Source organism: Sander lucioperca, chromosome 1, assembly GCF_008315115.2.
Source record: "Sander lucioperca isolate FBNREF2018 chromosome 1, SLUC_FBN_1.2, whole genome shotgun sequence".
NCBI classification, from domain to species: Eukaryota; Metazoa; Chordata; class Actinopteri; order Perciformes; family Percidae; genus Sander; species Sander lucioperca.
In genome coordinates, this window is record NC_050173.1 from 11536307 (window position 1) to 11556881 (window position 20575).

At 39.2% G+C, this 20575-nt stretch overlaps 3 protein-coding genes and 1 long non-coding RNA gene across 5 annotated transcripts; 2 read left to right on the forward strand and 2 right to left on the reverse strand.

Moving 5' to 3' along the window:
• The first annotated feature begins 2778 nt into the window (after positions 1–2778).
• Positions 2779–6624, forward strand: pou5f3 (POU domain, class 5, transcription factor 3). The gene is made up of 5 exons (XM_031278066.2): positions 2779–3706; positions 3880–3991; positions 4441–4571; positions 4895–5059; positions 5164–6624. The coding sequence occupies exons 1-5, from the start codon at positions 2951–2953 to the stop codon at positions 5422–5424; spliced, it is 1425 nt and encodes a 474-aa protein (XP_031133926.1). The 5' UTR covers positions 2779–2950; the 3' UTR covers positions 5425–6624.
• A 688-nt stretch (positions 6625–7312) lies between these two features.
• LOC116035118 lies at positions 7313–10320 on the reverse strand. The gene is made up of 2 exons (XR_004101271.2): positions 9555–10320; positions 7313–7866 (listed from the first exon to the last, which is right to left on the reverse strand). It is a non-coding gene; the product is annotated as an uncharacterized LOC116035118 (long non-coding RNA).
• On the forward strand, positions 7782–8866 carry LOC118494237. 2 transcript variants are annotated; one of them, XM_035997475.1, is made up of 3 exons: positions 7782–8006; positions 8135–8482; positions 8578–8866. In XM_035997475.1, exons 1-3 carry the CDS (start codon positions 7932–7934, stop codon positions 8785–8787), a joined length of 633 nt encoding a protein of 210 aa, XP_035853368.1. In that variant the 5' UTR covers positions 7782–7931; the 3' UTR covers positions 8788–8866. The 2 variants fall into 2 exon arrangements, with proteins under 2 accessions (XP_035853368.1, XP_035853353.1); XM_035997460.1 differs by having other exon boundaries at positions 7784–8006; positions 8135–8479; positions 8575–8865.
• Positions 10321–10386: 66 nt separating the features above from the next.
• Positions 10387–17562, reverse strand: LOC116035127 (fucosyltransferase 7 (alpha (1,3) fucosyltransferase)). The gene is made up of 2 exons (XM_031278080.2): positions 17389–17562; positions 10387–11799 (listed from the first exon to the last, which is right to left on the reverse strand). The coding sequence occupies exon 2, from the start codon at positions 11782–11784 to the stop codon at positions 10711–10713; it is 1074 nt and encodes a 357-aa protein (XP_031133940.1). The 5' UTR covers positions 11785–11799; positions 17389–17562; the 3' UTR covers positions 10387–10710.
• Positions 17563–20575: the final 3013 nt, after the last annotated feature.

Consider the following 20575-nt stretch of genomic DNA (forward strand, 5'->3'; position numbering starts at 1 on the left):
AGTTACGGTCACCGCAACATTTCCACCCAAAGCTAAAATATGCTTATCGGATCTCATCTTTAACAAGTTTCTCACAGCAGAACCTACGATTCTCATAGAACACACACATATGCCCAGTATTTCTTTTCTTTGAATGCCCGCATCCTATAGTCATGGTGCTAAGAAAGAAAAAAATGAGCAATGGGTAATCTGATACTTGATATTGGGGTTTGTTTGGTTGTATTGCTTAAAGTAGAGGCAGTTTTTTATCCACTGGTGTGACTAGTTGAGGTGTGCAACACATTCACACTGCAGCTGCATCAACAGGCCTCTTTTATCTGAAACTTTCTCCCTTTCTCTGTTTGACTGGACTTTCTCTGCGAGCAGACCTCTGAGGTGTCTTGAAGAGGCCACTTAAAAAGAACTAAAGACAAGATCTGAGACATCTGGGGGGTTTTCAACTAAATCCCCAGATACTCCCCTCACACATCTCCTCACTGTACTGAGCTTTTCAATACTGCCCCCCCCGCCCCTCCCTCCTTTGGACACCCTGAGAGCTCTGTCCTCTGCTGTCCCTTTCTCTCTGAAGCCCTGCCTGAAGTCTACTATCTCTCTTGCTGTCTGTCTTTTGCATGACAATTATTCCCCCAAGTCCATGGCTCAGAACAATGCTTGCATAGTTGGGGTTTGATGTCTTTTAAGCTATTGACCCGGTTCCCTGGTCCTACATAACGTATCTGGCAGGGCAGAGAGAGGGCTGACCTTCAGGTTATAGAAGAAGAAATTGTGTATATTCAATTACTGCTGTTTGCAACCTGATGTGACCAGAGAGACCATCAGATAGGTTTGAAGTGTAACCAAATTATACATTTCTGCTAGACTTCTTTATTATCATATTTTCTGGCGTTTTTCCATTCCACATTTTTTGTTGTTGAAAGAATGCCTCTAAATCACCTCTAGTTAATAATTAAATAGCACAAACTGCAAAAGTAACATCATTGTGTAATAAAATTGTTCACCAGTCAGGTATCATTTCATTTTAAGGGGCCACAAGGCAAAAAAACTGAATAAACTTTGTGCTACAGGCTTGAAAAAGGATGAACATGTTGCTCATTCCTCTCAAACTGGATAAATGAACAAGAGATGTTCCAACACAGCTTGATTATTGCACCTGCAGACAGCACCTTGGTCTTCAGACCAGTTTTGGACCCTTAGGCCATATCAGACTGGATGCCAAGGTATTCAGGGTTCACCAGGGTGAAACTTCAGCCTGTTTTTTGTTTCAGAGGAAGGGAGGGGGAGGGCGGAGGAGGGTGTGGGTGTGGGTGTGGGTGTGGGGCTGAATCAAAGGGTTGAGACTTATTGTTCCAATCTGAAAAGAAGCTAATGGTCGACCATCGCAACTCGGGATCTGAAATCAACGGGGTGCCCCGGGGCCAGGTCGTACAATGGCACCCCTCTCCCTTCCCGCAGTGTGTCTTCCTGCCGCAATCTGCGGCCAACGGCTCGCGCTGGGGGAGCGCATCTGTACAGTGCTGCAGCCATCCAGGCTTTTGAACGACCATCGATCAAGGGTGAATAGGAGAAGTTCAGCTGAATTGTGTTGTTGGTTTTATGAGTCAGTTCTCACTTTTCTTCCATTTTTAGTTTGGCAAGAAATTCTGAATTAAAAGTAAGCCTAGCTCAGTGTCCAGTGTTTTATAACATTATGATTTTGCTTTTCAAAAAAGTGCAAAAATCTGCTGTAAAATAGCCCTGGTTGTTTATACAAAGAGCAAAAGTCTCCAATACAATTAAGACCATTTAACAGACCCAAGGCAAACATACCCAAATATCCGGCTGGTAAAAATGGAGATAAATAACGACTCATGTGTGGTCCATCATGTACTAATTATCCCCACTTTACCACAAACAAGCTTTCACAACACAAATAAAAATAAGTTAAAGTAAATTTCACCCTTCATTTAGTGCTTTCTAAACGCAACACTTGCAGGTAATTTCAAGTATCCATCATATATTAATGTGTTGCTTAAGCTGTCAAAACATTCTTAAATGCATAAATTAGCTCGGCCCTTATCTGTTTTAAATTCATTGTGGCCTGATTAATTTTTTTATTTGTTAATGTGTTTTATAACAGTTATTCAGGATTACAATGTCAATCTATTTAATTAAGGCCTAGTTGAAAGTTAGTGATTAAGATGAATTCAGGTCTGAATGACAGGAATTTTAATATCAAAGCCATCTCTTAAAGGGGAATAACTTAAACAAACCGAGCATTATAATTCATGAATGAGGTGAGCAAGTTATAGTGTTACATGTATTTACAGGAGCAGTGACCCGTGTCTATTTAGCAATGTAAATATGCTTTTTAAGGTGACTTCAAACTGTTGAATTATTAATATGTTCCTGTGTAATGGTTTTACATTGCACGTGATGAGTTTTAAACTCGCTTAAAAAGCAAAAAACAACATTGCAGGTCTGCAGCAAAAATGGCTCAAAGTTTATGTGAAAACACGCCCACTACTTTGGGAAGAATCAAGGTCATTTACAAATTCACCATCAGCTGTGCGCAATTGTCTGCGCCAGCCAATGGGCGAAGAGATAGGGCGATCGCCAACACCCGCAGCTGTGATTAGGAAAACCTGTGGAGCCAGAGCAGTATTAGGAACATTTGAGCTTGATGGTGAGGTGAGTGGCGGTGGTGTTAAAGACAGAACTTCATGGACTAGGCCGTATGCGTATTGGTGGTTATGTTGCACCAAAACAACTGGTCAGGCCTATGTTTTTGCACAATTTCCCCCTTAACGGACTTTTCTCGGACAGGTGCTGGGTTATTTCTGAGCTTCTTCCTCTCCCATCTCTCTTTGATGTGTGCGTAAAAGTGAAACGGATGAGCAAGTTCTGAATCAGTCGTTGCAAACCTTTAACTTTCAATTTTGGACGCGCGCTAGGTTCTCACGCGGTTTGGAAGATGTCTGAAAGATCGCAGAGTCCGGAGTGCCAAATCCGGCCGTATGACTTCAGCCGGACCAACCCTTGCACCCAGGTTTTGGGTCATGAGACTTTGGGGAGCGCTGCGTCATTCCAGTTTCCTCACGGCGTCCTACCAGACCCGAGCCTCCTCTACAACAAAAATGCTTATAGTGGCATCACACCGGCATCTGCGCAGACCTTTTTCCCTTTTCCACCCGTCACCAGTGACTATAGGGGATCCGAGCTGCAGACTGGAGATTTTGGGCAACCCAAGTACTGGTATCCATTTGCTGCGCCCGAGTACACCAGCCAGGTACCCGGCGCTACAGCAGCTACCCAGCCTACAAACCTGAGTCCCCCTATAGCCGAGACCCGGGAGCAAATGAAACTACCCGACATAAAGACGGAGAAGGACCTCGATGAGGACTACTCAACGGAGATAAAGATTCAGCAATACCCAACGCCGCAAGCCTCCGCCATGTCCCATGGAGTCTTCTACTCTCCGGCCTGGAACCCCTCCTTCTGGCCCGGGATCACCCACATTACACCACCTGGCAGCAATAATCAAAATCCTTCAACATCCTCTGCATCTTCACCATCTATGTCCCCTTCACCCCCAAGCAACGGGCTTCCAGGGAGCACGTTTTTCAGCGTGAACACGACCCAGGCTGCCGCCGGGCCCCAGACGCAAAACCCGGCCTCCTCCACGCGAAGCAGCGGGTCCTCCAGCGGCGGGTGTAGTGACTCTGAGGAGGTAAGAACAGTCATTGAATTAGGACTCCAATTTTAACCAAATAAGCACTGTACCATTTTGTGAGAAGCAATGCAACTTGTAGGGGAACCTCTTATAAATTACTTCAATGCCACCTAAAAATGTGGCCAAGTTTTCCATCTCAATGTTTTTATATTTAAAATGTTCTTGCTCAGGAGAATCTTTCCACGGAAGAACTGGAGCAGTTCGCTAAGGAGCTGAAACACAAACGCATTACCTTGGGTTTCACTCAAGCTGATGTTGGTCTTGCCCTGGGTAACCTTTATGGTAAGTGTGGTTTCCATTGTAGATACTGATTTGTGCGTTGTTTCTAGTTCAGAGTTGCAGTTCTAGTCCAGGTAATTTACAAATAAAAAGTCCAATGCAAATCTGAAAACTTGTCATGACAAAGACCCCAGTCATCTAAGAGTTGGTCTATAAACACTGTATGGTGGGCTAGTCCAGTTGGACACATTTTTGGAATTTGTATTTTGGTGTGTAGATCAGGACTTTATTAGGCCTTGACCTACATCACCAATAAAGGGAGCATCTGGACAAGTGTATCTAGATTTGTCAAGTGTATCACTTAAACTGTCAACAGTATAGAAGAAAACAAATTCCTGAAACAGATTTGGACTCTGCTGGCATTGATGAATCTCGCATCATAGTTTGGACTTTTAAGTTAATGATCCTTAAACTTATTGTGCTATGTGAAATTTGTTTGTGTGCGTGTGTAGGTAAGATGTTCAGCCAGACGACCATTTGCCGCTTTGAGGCTCTTCAGCTGAGCTTCAAGAACATGTGCAAACTGAAGCCCCTTCTTCAAAGATGGCTGAATGAGGCAGAGACCTCGGACAATCCCCAGGATGTAAGTCTGCTACTCTGACATCTGCCGATTAGTTTACAAGACAACAGATGATCACCAAGCTTCTTGGGATCATTGATCTTTTTAGGCCTGACTTCCTGCTGAGCAAACCTGAATCAAGGCCCTCTACTCTTGTGATGTGTAATTTGCCACCTAGTGGCCATCATCAAGCAGTTTAGTAATGATGAGACACCTTATTTGAACCTTGCCCCCATATGTGATGTGTGGTTTTTTTTTTTAGTATTTAGCATACACATCTTCATATAATCAATAATGCTGTATTCAACACTGCCTGAACCCATAGTAACATGTTTCTGGTTCCTCAGATGTACAAGATTGAGCGAGTATTTGTTGACACCAGAAAGAGGAAGAGGAGGACCAGTCTGGAGGGAGCTGTGCGCTCGGCTCTGGAGTCTTACTTTATCAAGTGTCCCAAGCCTAACACCCAGGAGATCACACACATCTCAGACGACCTGGGCCTGGAGAGAGATGTAAGTAGAAGCTCAAAGTGATGCCATCTGCGTTTTTTGGAGGGTGGGGTGGTTGTGTCTGGTTGGTCCAATTTTTTTTTTAAGACATATACTGTTCCTGGCAGGTCGTACGTGTTTGGTTCTGCAACCGAAGACAGAAAGGAAAGCGCCTGGCCTTGCCACTAGATGATGAGTGCGACGGCCAGTACTACGAGCAGAGTCCTTCCCCACTGAACATGGCCCCCTCCCCCATTCCCAACCAGGGTTACCCTGCTTCCAGCTACCACGGTGCCCCTCCTCCCACACTCTACATGTCCCAGCTTCATCGGCCTGACGTCCTGAAACAAGCTCTGCACCCCGGACTAGTTAGTCACCTGACTGGATAAACATGCTCAGGTAGTCCAAGCCAGAACCACAGATTGCCTTCCCAAGCCTCTTTCCAACCTCACCTCAAGCTGAAGACATGCCTCTAAATGCTGTAATCAGATGGACCGATCATATTGCCGTATTGTGGGATAGAAACATTGCAAGTATGGAGGCTCCTCTTCTGACCACAGCGGTGAGATGGATCAAAGTGGTTTCTTGTTCCTGTAGTGATGACCCTTAATGAACTACCATGGGCAACATCCTCGTACCATGACCTGCAACTCCAACAACTGCTGACTTCAAACTTATGATACATTTTAAACTGACTGTGCCTTTCTGTTTTTTGTGTTCTTAGATATTTCATAGTAAGTTATTCCATAGGCTTTAATCATTGCAGGTATAGATCAATGCAAAAGTGAAATTTGGTGCTGAAGTGGTCCAGTTGTGGGGTTGATGGTTTTGTAAATGCGAGCAAGGTTATAGAGCCAGGGTATTCCCTCGTAGTGCAAAGTCCTGGGCAGGTTTTCTGGGGTGCAGATGAGAAAAGATCTGGGTTATCAAAGTAATAACAATGTGAAGGCTTGAAACCAAATTCATCTTGACAGTTTAGTCAATGTTTGTGCAATACTTAGTGTCACATCTGAATAGAACAGCTGCAGTGTTTGCCTGAACTGTCAGTCATTGAAATGGAAAATGCAAATTCTCTAATTTTTCCATTGCTTTTGCACAAAGTTGCTTTTGTAATGTCAAATATTATGTTTTTATTTTTTTATGTCCCGTTTGTATACCAAACCCAGATTTTGGCCCTATGGTTGTTGATTATCACTGACGTCTTTGGCCACTATTTTATAGCGTCAATTTGGAGGGGGCGGGGGTGGTGAGATTCAAAAGTAAGACTTTGAGGGAATGTGATTAATGACTTGCTTACAATTGTCTTAGCTGCTAATCTGCCAATTGCACACTGTCAGTATTTTCTCAATGTCTCAGGTGAATGGCAGTAAGAAGTCTGATTTCAATCAATGGTGTCCAATTTGTATTTCAATTTTCTTTTGTAGGGTTTGCTGTTTTATGAAATGTTTAACACTAGATACTGTAAATCAAGTTTGGGTGCTTTATTTGAGTATTTCTAATGTCTGGTCTTAAGAAGTTATATTTTACTCGGATGACTGTAGTTTGTAGACATTAAATACTATTTAGTCACTCCTCTTGACTATACCTCACATGACTTAGAAGTATTAACAAGACCCAAACTTAAAGCTTCAGTGCGTAACTTTTTAATAATTAACGTCCATTACATTCAAGCCATTGCCGAATGAGTTGTTACAAAACTAATTAAGACTATCAGCTCCAACAACTCTATTTCTCAGTATGGCTATGTTCAGAAGATTGTCTTGTCCAGTGACTTTCATGCACAGAAAATTAAATGAAGATAATTACCTCTTCTGAAGAGTTCGTTTTCTTAATCCGCCATGTCCTCCTTGGCTACTAGCAACTGCGTGGAGGAGGGTAGGGGCTGTGTGCAATCATGGAAGCCTTGTATCATGTGGAGGTGCCGACAGTTTTGTTGTCATTACTTAAAATTCCTCATGGGGGAGACAAACTACGCACTACAGCTTTAAGGGTTGTCGAAACATTGACGAAATCCAAACCAGTCATTTCAGTATTAAACATTTTGTCTCATGAATAATTTTAGACATTTTCTAATGTGTGAATGTGCATTCAAAGACACTAACCAGTTTTTAATGTGACATTTTCCCAACATTTGTTTGATTAAATAATTTATTGAAATGTTAGCTACACTGAAGTTTTCAATCAAAACACCTTAACATTAAATGTATCTCTGCATCTAGGAATTAAGTTAAACTATGTTGAAACTGTCCATTTGTTGAGAGATGCAAACTGCTGAAGTTTTCTCCAGTAAAATTTGTGCTTATGTCCCACCCTTTTGTTGGCCAGTTACAGATTAAAACAAGCCTAACTCCTATGGTCAACCCCTAAATTTACAACCATATGGATGCAGACAGTCTGAGGAACCGAACAGTGAGGAAACTTTCTTTCTTAATGAGGAATCTCAACAAACTGAATCATTGCTCAAAGTAGCTGAAAATACCTCGGTACATCGGTAGTAGGAAGTAGTTCATGGTGTTTCCTGCAATAATACTCAGTGACAATTTATCTCATGTAAACCCTCGATTTTATTAGCAATGGAAGATGAACGTGGAAGAAATGGAACCAGCCCAAACTTTATGAAACGACAACCTTGAACAGCTTCAATCCACAAACCTGTAGAAACAATGTAAATGTGAAATGACAAACATGGCTTTTTGATGTCAAATCATTCAACACTGCCTGAAAATATAAATGCTTACATTACTGTATTTGCAGCAGTGTGGAGTTTGGTGTCAATTTCAAGATTTCTCCTTTTGGTAGAAGAGAGGACATTTAAATTAGGCCTTCTTTTACTTTTACAGTTTTTTCCGATCAACCGACAACCATTACGCGGACATTGTCTAAACACAGAGTGCGGATGAAGCAGCTCTACACTGTTCCCTTTGAGAGGAACAGTGAGAGAGTCAAGGAGCTACGACGACAATATGTCCAGGTATAATGTATATTCAACTCAATGTCCAGTTCTATAAGCTTTGCACTTTGCAAGTTGATAACCGACACAGTAATAGGTTACAGTACAGTGTGATATACAATAATGACATGATATACATAAACTTAGAGAGAGTTATGGAATTGGAGGCCAACCAGGCCCCTCATGAATTCATTTACATAGATGAGGCAGGATTCAATCTGTCCAAAAGGCGTCGACGTGGACGAAATATAATTGGAAAGAGGGCCACAGTTGATGTGCCAGGACAGAGAGGGGCAAACATTACCATGTGTGCAGCAATGGCAAATGCAGGATTACTCCTTCACAAATGTCAGGTTGGACTCTATAATACCGAGCGCCTCCTCGCCTTTCTCAATGATCTCCACCAGCGCCTGGTACCAGAGCAGGATCAGGAGGGTGAAAACATGAGGACCTTTGTAATTTCCTGGGACAATGTTGCTTTCCACCATTCGCAAGCAATAACATCATGGTTTGAGACCATCCAAGACTGGTAAGTCTCTTCCTTCCACCCTATTCACCTTTCCTCAACCCCATAGAGGAGTTCTTTTCTGCATGGAGGTGGAAGGTTTATGACCATCAGCCACATGACCAGATGTCCCTCCTTGAAGCCATGGATGCTGGATGCAGGAATAACACAGTTCATGATTGCCAAGGGTGGATCCGACATGCCAAGCGGTTTTATCCCAGGTGCATCGCCTTGGATGACATCAGATGTGATGTTGATGAAAACATGTGGCCTAACCCTGAAGATCGCAGGGATTAGATACAGTAATTTTGTGCTTTTTTGTTCCCCCTTTTTTATCTGGGCTTTTTGCTGGTTGTTTTTTTTTTTACGGAATGCTCTTGTGTTTCATGGATATTTTGTTAACTGTAAGCATTACTGTAAAACGTTTCTGTTCTATTACTGTATATATACTGTGTTTCTACTGTACTTCCTTTAGTAAACCGTAAGGAAAAAAAAACTGATTTGCTTTTTACTGAAATGTGTTTGAATGTGAACATTATTGTACATGGGGACATACAGTTCCCAACCAAGAAATTTAGTGTAAAAGGTGGATTGCATGTTTTGCATGCAAATACCTGAAACATAAGTCTATGCAGTTTTTATGATGTCAACAATAGCCAGTATTTTGAAACCTGGTGTACTTTGATTGACTGCATGTACCTTGTGAAGTGAAAACAAGTGTTATTCTTTGACAGAATAATTTCATTTTGAGTCAGATTTCCAGTATTTTGGTAAAGTCAGTGTGTGCAGAGAAACATGTGTTCTGTCTTGAAATGGAGAGTTAGTATATATTTAACAAAATGTGTTTTTGAAGAAAATTATCCATTTGGCCAATTGTGTTTTGTAGGTGTCAGTCTGTGTTAAGAGTTTAGAAAAAGTATCTGAAGTATGGGTAAGCGCTTGTTAGCGATTGAAAAAAACTGTAAATGTATAGCCTACACAGACGGATGTTGTGCTAACTGTGTTAAGAGTTTAGGAAAGTTCTTAAAAGTATTGAAAAAATTGTCATAGCGATCGGAAAAAACTGTATTAAAGTTTTTCATGTTTTTGTGACCCTCAATTTCAATTCATTACCTAGGCTACATTTTTTTAAGAGTTTTCTGTTATAAAGGCCTCGGCCACTGTGTGTTGATCGAAGACCACTCAGAAGTCTAATGGATGTAGCCTACTTTAATAAAATTACATCAGACTGTCAGTGCCGTTTACAGTAACGTTTGTGCGGGTTGGGTGTCTGCACAGTACATGTTGACTGGGACTCATTGCACAGTATACAGTATACGCTATAGGCCTGTGTTTATATCAGTGCCCTCAAAATGGACTGGACTATACGCTGTTGAGTTAAATTTAGAAGAAATAGTCAACTTTATTGGAAATACACTTCTTTGCTTTCTTGCAGAGAGCTAGATGAGAAGATAGTAAGATGATAATATTCTCAAATCTGTATGAGAAATGTGAAGCTACATCTGGTTAGCTTAGCATAAAGACCGGAAACAGAGGGAAACAACTAGCCTGTCTGTCCAAAGGTAAAAAATAAATAAATCTTAAACTGTTACCACAATTTAACACGTTATATTTCATAACTTTGGACAGCCAGGCTAGCTGTTTCCCCGTGTTAGTCTGTGTGCTAAGTTAAATTAGCCGGCTGATGGCTGTAGCTTTGTATTTATTGTGCACACATGAGAGTGGTAACGTTATCAATCCTCTCATCTAGCTATCTCACGGCAAAAAAACCTGAATAGCATTTCCCAAAATGTCAAACTATTCTTTTTTGGGGATTTTTAGGCCTTTCTTTGACAGGACAGCTGAAGACATGCAAGGGAAGCGAGGGGGGGGAACGACATGCAGCAAAGGGCCGCAGGTCAGAGTCGAACCCAGGCCCGCTGCGTCGAGGAGTAAACCTCTACAGTACATATGGGCACCGGCTCCACCAACCAAGCTATGCAGGCGCCCTCAAACTATTCTTTTAACCCTAGAGAGGTCAGGTGTTTGTTTGGTATAAAGTGCTACAGATATCAGTGCTAGAGATATAATTCATATTGTTCTTAATATGAAGTAACGTTAGTTGAAGCATGTTAGTTGTGTGCATATAGTTTCCACAGTGTCCTTGGCCAAGGTTTCCTAAATCTCAATGATGCTAATTGGTCAAAAATGTGGTGACACATTAATCACAATTATGCAAGCTCAAGTGTTATTAGCATTGACCCAGGCCTCTAAGTTGGAGTAAACTTTCTCCTGAGGTAAACAGTTGTATTGTGAGCAGATCTTACACAGTCTCTCCCTCCAGTCTGTGTACAGCTTTACTCTCCACTCATGTTTCCAGGAAAAATATTCACTGTAGCGTTTTTTGTCCTCTGCAAGCTGTTGTAGATACTTTCCTAGATCTTTGACCGATGCAAACTCATCAACATGGATGAAAGAATGAGGTGGAGCCACAGCTTTGTAGTCGCCTAATGACGGTCCCAGGACGACAGGCACGGCCCCGCCTTGGTAAGCATTTCTCCACAGCTTCTCTGTGATGTAATCTTTGGCGACTGAGTTCTCAAAAGCCAAATAGAAGTAGCAGCGAGAGATTGTAGGTAAGAGGCTGCTGGAGGGAAGGGGTGTATTTGTCCAATGACCGTAAACCTTCACCGGAACTGTGGCATTGAGGTCTTTGTAGAATTTGCTTCTTTTGTGGCGGCTCATGTAGTTGCTGACCACCCAACAAACCAGGAAGCTCTTATTCAGAGGGACTTCTTCCACCAGATGTCCTTCAGCCTCCTTTGGTAGAAGCTCCCCATAGGGTACAGTGATATCAGCATCCCTCCGGTAGGTTATGGTCATGTTAAAGATATTTGCATACTGCCGCAACTTTCTCTTGTTATTAGAGGCTTCCAAGGACATCCAGGCCCACCTCTGGCCCTGCGGTCGTGGAAGGTCAAAGGGCAGCTTTTGGCGGCCCAGTGCCAGCTCTGTGTTGTGGAACACCACCACATCAGCTGAGGGGAACAAGGAGCGCTGGTCCACCAGTCTACAGTGAGGGATGCGGTAGAGGTCCCAGCACACGTCACCTATCAGGTTGAATGACCTGCCGAAGGGCCAGTACCACAGCAGGATGGTGACGTTTCTACTGCTGCTACAGTTATGGGAGGTGGAGTGATTTATGGCGATCAGGGCCTGGAATCCTTCCGGCCATCCATTAAGAAGCCACAGCGGTAAAACACAGAGAAAAGCGAGGAGGAGGCCCTTCTTCATTGAGCTGAGTACAGTCTTCATAGTGTTATCACATCTCTGTCACAAAAGGAATTAAGAAGTAGGATTATAAAGGAGCAATGAGGTTTTGTGGCTTTACCATTTGTCTTAAACAGTTGTTAAATGGTCATATTGGAGATTTTTGCAGGTTTAAGCGTTTTTGGTCCAAATCACAAATACTTGACATCACAACCACTAAGCAAACTAAACTGCCATTTTTCAGAAATGTGGATGTATTTTTCTTAGTGTTTCATGCATAATTTAATTTCCATTATACATATTCCATTTACATTATATAAAAATCATTGCTGTAACGTTATGCAGCACAGATCTTTAAAATCAATCTGTGGATGCCAGATGGTGTAGGCATTAAGGCACTGATGATAACCGTAAACGTTGCCAGTTTGAGTTTGGCTGGGGATCTTTGGTGCATGTCATTTCCCATCTCTCTCCCCTCATTTCCTGTCATCTCTCTACTGTCTAAGTGTCTGCAAAATTAGTATGTAGTATGAATGGAATGGAAGTATGAATGGAAACCAACGACCAATTTAGAATTTAGCACATCTTTACAATACAAAAAAAATAAAGGTTAAAGCAACATATTTAGGGACAACATTTCATCATAATATTTTTAGTGCTACATCAAGTTTACAATCAAAATCTACTCAAGGTTACAACTGGAGGCCCACAGACAGTAAAACTGCAGTTGGTGAGAGCATGACCTTTCACTACAGTTTTTCACAATCGCTATGACAATTATTTCAATTCTTTTAACAGCATTTCTAAACTCTTAACGCACCAACACACCTACAACACACAATTGGCAAAACAGTTCATTTCATTCTCAAAATCACACATTGTAAACTAAACTCCAACACTGATTTTCAAAATACAATAATACACTAACACAATGTATTATGTCTACCAAAACAATGCAATCATGTCTCAAAATCAAATCATTCTTCCAAAACACTAACACATGTTCTCTTCCAACAGGAACATTTAGTCAATCACTGCACAATGTCATACAAAACACTAACATTTAACTAACTATTGTATTGACCATACATTGTGTTTTGCACTGCAGTTTCTCTTGAAGCCTTTCCACATTTTTGTTTTGTTGGGTTTAGTAAATACATGCATTTAGTTTCTTTTGCTGCAGAAATTCAATACCGAAAATGAATGACCCATCTCAGAGTAGCTTTATAGAATGTACGGTCTATGAAAAAAAGAAGACAGAGACAGAATTGTCATGGTACTCGTCTTCCTCTCCCTCGTGCAGGCATTTTCCTCCTTTCTTTGTTTTCATCTATATTGTTCAAATAGGACCTCTTTTATGTACTACCATATGGTCATGCCATTGAAAGAACCTCAACACCTGAGTGTGTGTCCTAGATGTCAATCAGCTGTGATCAATCTATTTGCATAGCTTCAATCAGCTGTTTCTCAGTAGCAATGGAACAAAATCCAGGGGATATATTTGTTTCAATTTACAACATGAACAGCTGTTCACTTTGACTTTAGCCTATAAGTTAGGTTTAGAACATGTTATTATCTGTTCTGGCATACAGAGTGAAAGCATTTGTAAATTGGTCAGTAAAGATCCATTGTTTTGGTCTTGGTTAAGCTTGTGTGTAAAATAAGTCCAAGCATTTTAAATGTGTGTTAACTGTATGCATTTTGTGTCATAGAAACAAGAAATGTGTTACAGTTTTTTCCGATCGCTGTGACAATTATTTCAATACTTTTAACAACTTTCCTAAACTCTTAACACAGTTAGCACAACATCCGTCTGTGTAGGCTATACATTTAACACATTTCTTGTTGCTTTGACACAAAATGCATACAGTTACAGTTTTTTTCCGATCGCTATGACAATTTTTTCAATACTTTTAATAACTTTCCTAAACTCTTAACACAGTTCAATCCGTCTGTTTAGGCTATACATTTAACACATTTCTTGTTGCTTTGACTGTAACTAAAACTGTAATTGTATAGCCTACACAGACGGATGTTGTGCTAACTGTGTTAAGAGTTTAGGAAAGTTGTTACAAGTTTTGAAAAAAATGTCATAGCAATCGTAAAAAATTATAACATACATAAACAGCTCAACCCCCACTCAACAGAAACTTGTGTATAAGCTTCCATTTTTCTATATAGACAAAAAGGGGAAATTAAGCTTTAAGAGAATATAATAAGTGCTGTTGCCGAATCTGAAAAACCCACATTAGGATCCACCCATTGACATCATTTTACAATCGGTCACCACTTTTATACAAACATTTCATGCTGTTACTTTTTCCATTTTTTCTGTAGGGGAGAAAAGAATGAAATAATTGTTCAAATAACAAACCAAACATTTCAGTTGATTATTATATAATGAATTAGCATGTATCAAATATATAATTCAATCATTTAGTCATAGAAACATGTTGCTAACTGCTGTACAGTATGTGTTTTCTCTTGGGAGAAAACATTGTGGAATGTGAAATCATTAAAAAACAGAACTGTGCAAAAGACCACAGCATTTAAATTATAGGGTCTCACTCTGTGTAAGACAAGGAAAATCCCTTTAACTGAACAGTGTGCAAATAAGGAACTAATGACGACTCACACAGGAAGAGAGAAACACTAAGAACTTAGAGCTGTTGAGAGTACTACAAAACCAGTAAGAATTTTTTTGTTTGTGTTTTTTTTATACTAAAAAACAAACACAAAAATACTAGACGAAAAAGCAAGCGCACATAGCAGAAAAACACCAAAACACAGTACATAATTATATACATATTTACAGAGATGTATAGTAATGAAGTAGAACTACTTCACTACTGTACTTAAGTACTAAAAGGCTGTATCTGTACTCTGTACATATTTTCGATGAGTTCACAGTTTTTTACGATCGCTATGACACGTTTTTCAATACTTTTAACAACTTTCCTAAACTCTTAACACAGTTAGCACAACATCCGTCTGTGTAGGCTATACAATTAACACATTTCTTGTTGCTTTGACACAAAATGCATACAGTTAACACAAATTTAAAATGCTTGAACTTCTTTTACACACAAGCTCCACCAAGACCAAAACAATGGATTTGTATTGCCAAATTTACAAATGCTTTCACTCTGTATGTCAGAACAGATAACATCATGTTCTAAACCTAACTTATAGGCTAAAGTCAAAGTGAACAGCTGATCATATTGTAAATTGAAACACAAATATATCCTCTGCATTTTATACATGCATTTATTGAGAAACAGCTGATTGAAGTTATGCAAATAGATCGATCACAGCTGATTCCCTTCTAGGAAACACACTCAGGTGTTGAGGTTCTTTCAATCGCATGATCATATGGTAGTACATACAGTAAAAGAGGACCTATTTGAACAATATACTGTAGATGCAGAAAATAAGAAAAATGCCTTCACGAGGGAGAGGAAGAGGAGTACCAGGACAATTCTGTCTCTGTCTCCTTTTTTTCATAAACCGTACATTCTATAAAGCTACTCTGAGATGGGTCATTCATTTTTTGTATTGAATTTCTGCAGCAAAAGGAAATGGTGGCCGGGTTGGATCAGTGGGTAGAGCAGGCGCACATATACTTGGAGGTTTATGAAAAAAAATAAAATAAAAAATAATAAATAAATAAATATATATATATATATATATATATATATATATATATATATATATATATATATATATATATATATATATGCATGCATTTACTAAACCCAACAAAACAAAAATGTAGAGAGGCTTCAAGAGAAACTGCAGTGCAAAACACAATCTATGGTCAATACAATATACTATTGTCTATTGTATAAGGGCAGACCTGTCACATAAAATAATGCAGTTTCTGTAATTCCATGTGATGTTAGTGTTTTGTATGACATTGTGCAGTGATTGACTAAATGTTCCTGTTGGGAGAGAACATGTGTTAGTGTTATGTTTGCATTGTTTTGGTAAACACAGTGTATTGTGTTAATGAATTATTGTATTTTGAAAATCAGTGTTGGAGTTTAGTTTACAATGTGTGATTTTGAGCATGAAATTAACTGTTTTGCCAGTTGTGTGTTGTAGGTGTGTTGGTGGGTTAAGATTTTAGGAAAGTTGTTAAAAGTATTGAAAAAATTGTCATAGCGATTGTGAAAAACTGTAATACTTTTACTCTGATACATTTTTTATGTGCTGCATCGTTAGGCTAAACATTTGAAATAATATAAACAATATGATATTCAAACTTTTGACTGCTTTCTTTAATAACTACATAACACAATACTTGTACTTTTACTTTCAGTACTTGAGTAGTACATTTTAAAATAAACTACTTGCAATACTTAAGTACAAAAATGTTGAATACTTTAATACTTCCACTTAAGTGTGGTGCTTAAAGAGCACTTCAACTTCTACTCAAGTCACTTTTTTGATAGAGCACTTGTACTTTTACTCAAATCTGGGTCTCTAGTACTTTATACATGTCTGCATATGTATTACTTCATCCTGTGGAAACTACCATAACATGAGCAAACAATAAACCCTCTATGTTTCTGGTCTCATAGCTGTGGACTTTATTAAACTAGGATAGGACCTCAAAATGATAACTGTCTAAAGGTTCTAAGACCAAAGTGTTTGCAGATATTGACTTTTCTGTCTAAAATCATTGAACTAGCAAGATGTTTTTCTTTAAACTCTACCTTATAAATGATATTGCTGCTGCTATTGCATACTGCAGGTTTATAGGCTAATATTGCTTTAGCCCACTAATTCAGGTTTGCACTACACTGCACATTATAACAGAACAACAAGCAACAAAGCTGAACAAATCTTCCATCAGATTGCAATTTATGTTTGCATCAATGAGTGATGTGTGCTTTCGGGCAGTAAATATAACCTGCTGCCGTCATGCCTCACACTCTCTGAATACAAGATATGCATTAAGAGCAGCCTGCAGCCTGAAATAAGTGGCACTCACAGAACCACACTGGGCAAAAAATAAGCACAACAGCTCAAACCACCACACAACAGCTCAAACCACCACACAACAGCTCAAACCACCACACAACAGCTCAAACCACATCAAGAAATAGAACATTTAAAACGTTTGCACCTGTCATCTTGTACCATAAAACAGTGCTCAATTAAGTTTATTTCATTCCCTTTCTTGTGAGACTTAAATCTTTACCTACTTCCTAAGAACAGTTTAGTGATTTATCATAAAATGAGAAAGTGTAGTTTCTGTAACACATTAGTGTACAGAGACAACTATATACACACAGTCTTTGCATAAGAATACTTGCCAACAGAGGTGATGATGATTCGATTTTATTACAATCATTCATTTATAAGTGAGCCTCTTTAGTTGAGACTTTAAGACGAACTGTGAATAGGATGTGGTCAAAGATTTATGTTGGCAGTGGCACTGTTCTCCTCACTGGCTGCTATGGAGCGTTAGAAGGTGCAAAGGGCACATCCATTTACTTTCAACCCTAAATGTATTTATTCACAGACTAAACTATCAGCTTTGGCAGACACTGATGATGTTGTACTTCTTGCCATAATGGGAATACAAAAGATATGTGGAAAACATTTCAGTACTCAGAAAACCCCAAGCTTCCTCAAACTTACCTGATCATGAGATGAGTAGTCTGTTCTTCGTCCTCAGTCATCACTGATACAATGTTTGGTCGCAGCTGGTAGGAATGTGATGGTGAGCTTGTGGCTCTATAAGAGATTGTTGAATGTGATTTAAGATCAGCATCGTGCTACGTGATATGAGAAGGTGTTTGGTGCATGTGTGCACTGATGGTAAAAGAGGAAGTGTTGAACGGAATGAAGATGGGGGTTACACAAGGGTGAGCACACGCCATTGAGTCGTCAGTGTAGCTCTGTTGTGAAGAGTAAAAAAGATTAACAAAATGTAGTTATTTGGTATTTATTGACCACACAAATCTTCTTTTTAAGTTAGTGCTAGATGTATGGTGGGTTGTAAAAAAGTGTGTCCTTGATACAAATGAATGAGCAGAAAAAGCATTGATGTGCAGGGTAATAAGCACATTGTGACAAAGGCACTGAATGGTAAAATGGCCTTATGTTTCTTTTTGTAAGGACTGTGTGCATGTGTGGTTCATGTTTTGTAATCATTTGATTAGTTTCTGTTATTAATCATGCTTTTTTTCTTTTACAGTTATAAATTTGGACTTTAGTACACTAAAACATGACATGATCTCCAATCACAAATAATCTTCCACACAGACTGAGCAGCAAAAAGCTCAAAAAGAACAATAACAATGACATCAGACACAGCACGCTGTTGCACTAAAGTTAGGGAGGTTATGGAGGAAGTAAGCATTTTTGCTTTTATTTCAAAATGTTTGTGTAATGGCAGCCGTAACATTAATGAGCATGTGCTGAGGAGGAGAAGAATGAAGAGAAAGAGAGCCAAATTACACTAATTAGGTCTAACACCTCACTCTCCCTCCACTGACTTGCTCCATCACTGTTCTCCATTTTGTAGGCCTAGTTAAGTTTTTAATTTTACTGTCTGTGTCTAGGGCTAACTCCCATCATAATTGTGTCAAATGGCAATGTAGATTGAAATAAAAGTTGCATCAAATCTGCCTTGGTTGTGTAGCTGCATTGAAAAAAATCATCAGCATCAGCCCCGTTAGTGTTAAGAAATGAATGAGTAGATGTATCATCAACAGGAAGTGGCAAAACGAAAATATTTCTTAAAGTGTTGTGTTCCAGGTCATAAATGACTCATCATGTGTGTTTCCACACAAAGGGAACTTAGTATGTGGATGTTCTCTTTTTTTTAAATTCCGTAACAATCATCACTTTTATTTATGATCTTAGAAGAAAATACATTATCTATCTTTAACACAGTTGTAATATGTACTGTATATATTTTTCTATTAACTAAAACAATGCACTGATGGTTTCTTGTTTGTTTACAGCTGTACTGCAGCTGAGCTTCACATCTTATGAATATCTGAACAGCACAGAGACAGGACTAAATTATCTGCGTGACAGCTTATACTGCATTTGCTATCAAAACCGTGTCCAATCCAAATCCTAAAATGCAGCTTCAATATATGTCAGGTTTACAGTTATGCTTTCATTAATGTATAATTTAATGCACCATCAACTGCTAGCTAACTTTTTTTGAAACTAACAATTACTCTTTTTACTTTCATAATATTATATTTTTAAGTTTATTAAGTTTCACAGTTTATTTATACAATGTCTATCTTCATTGTATGTATACTGAGCATCTTGGGCACAACAGTTCAATCTTATGTTATATTCTTTCTAAATGCTACACTTCATTAAATCTCCTGCAGGACCCACACAAACTCAGCCTACTCCACATTCCCTATCCCCCCTTCATTGCTATTTCCCATCAATCCACCAGATGGTGGACTTTCCCTACTTTCCCCATCACCTGATTGCTCCACCCATTTCTACGCCTGCATTTCATTTCATCATGAGCCTCTCATTTCATACTCCAGCCTAATTCCATTCATTCCCTGCTGAACCATTGAACATGAACATCATGAACATGACTCTTTTCCAGAACTTAAACCGACTTTGCCCTTTTACCTGAACCTGCCTTCCTGCCCTCCTGTATCTGAACTTTCCTGTCTGTAAGCCTTTATACAACTCCAGGTTTGAAATAAATCATTGGATTGTCGCCTTCATCTGCATTTGGGTACTATCCCTTTTTCATTTATCACCGCATTGTGACACTCATTGTATTTTTTCTTATTGAACTCCTCCTTTTATACATTGTTTAAGACCACTTAAACAATGTCAAAAACGGCGAATATATTTGACTTATTTTAACATAGTGTTTGTTTTAGTAAAGAAAAGGCTGCAATCTATCCCAGTGGTTCCCATCTTAGGGGTTGGATAAATTAAGACACAATAAGAAAATAAACATTTTCATTTCTGCTACAGAGCTTATTTTTATTTTTTTTAAGGAGTCACATACATTTATATAGCTTTGCTTTAAAGGGTCATACATCAGATAAGATTCAAAACCAATTGTAAAGCTCATAGTCTTTGACCCGTTGTTTGAATCTTTTTTTTTTATGTCTTCTCTTAGTTTTTGTTGTCTTTTGCACAGTCAAGTCATGCTTGTTGTTTTACATTTCACTGTATGTTTACATTTCATGCATGTTTTTTTGAAGTTGCTCAAACAAAAGAGTAGTGCCATATTTCTTGTATTACACAGTTTAACAAAACACATTTTATCATTTTGCCATACATTCACTATTTAGTTTCTGGATTTTTGAGCAGTTGGCTCAAACATTAGTAAAGTGAGGTGATGCCTTTCAGTTCATCACACAAAAAACTGATAGGAGGGTTTTTAAGGGCTGTGAGTGGGAGTTTATTTACGTAATCTTTCGGATTTAGTCAACAACAACAGCAACAAAAAACCCAGTAGCTTCTGTTTTGTTTTTGTCAGTGTTACCAGGGATGATTGAGTTGATAGAAATGAGAACACCACTCAGTGAGATCTCTTCATAATGATACTGCATATTAAATTATTTTAATTCACCTTGTACAATCTATGACTCCAATTTGTGGATTCCACAGCACAGAGTCATAAGTGACTGTCAATCACACCCTCATAATTTCCTCTCTCCACGCCTATGGAATGACACTTTCTGGTTTGGCTTAAGCCATATATCTCCAACAATCTGTTTCTTTCTGATCTTTATCTCACTCCTCTTAGCTCCTCTTAGTCTCTCTTTATGACAACTTGCGACAACTTTGTTTTGTTTCTGCCTCCTCTCTCTAACCCTAG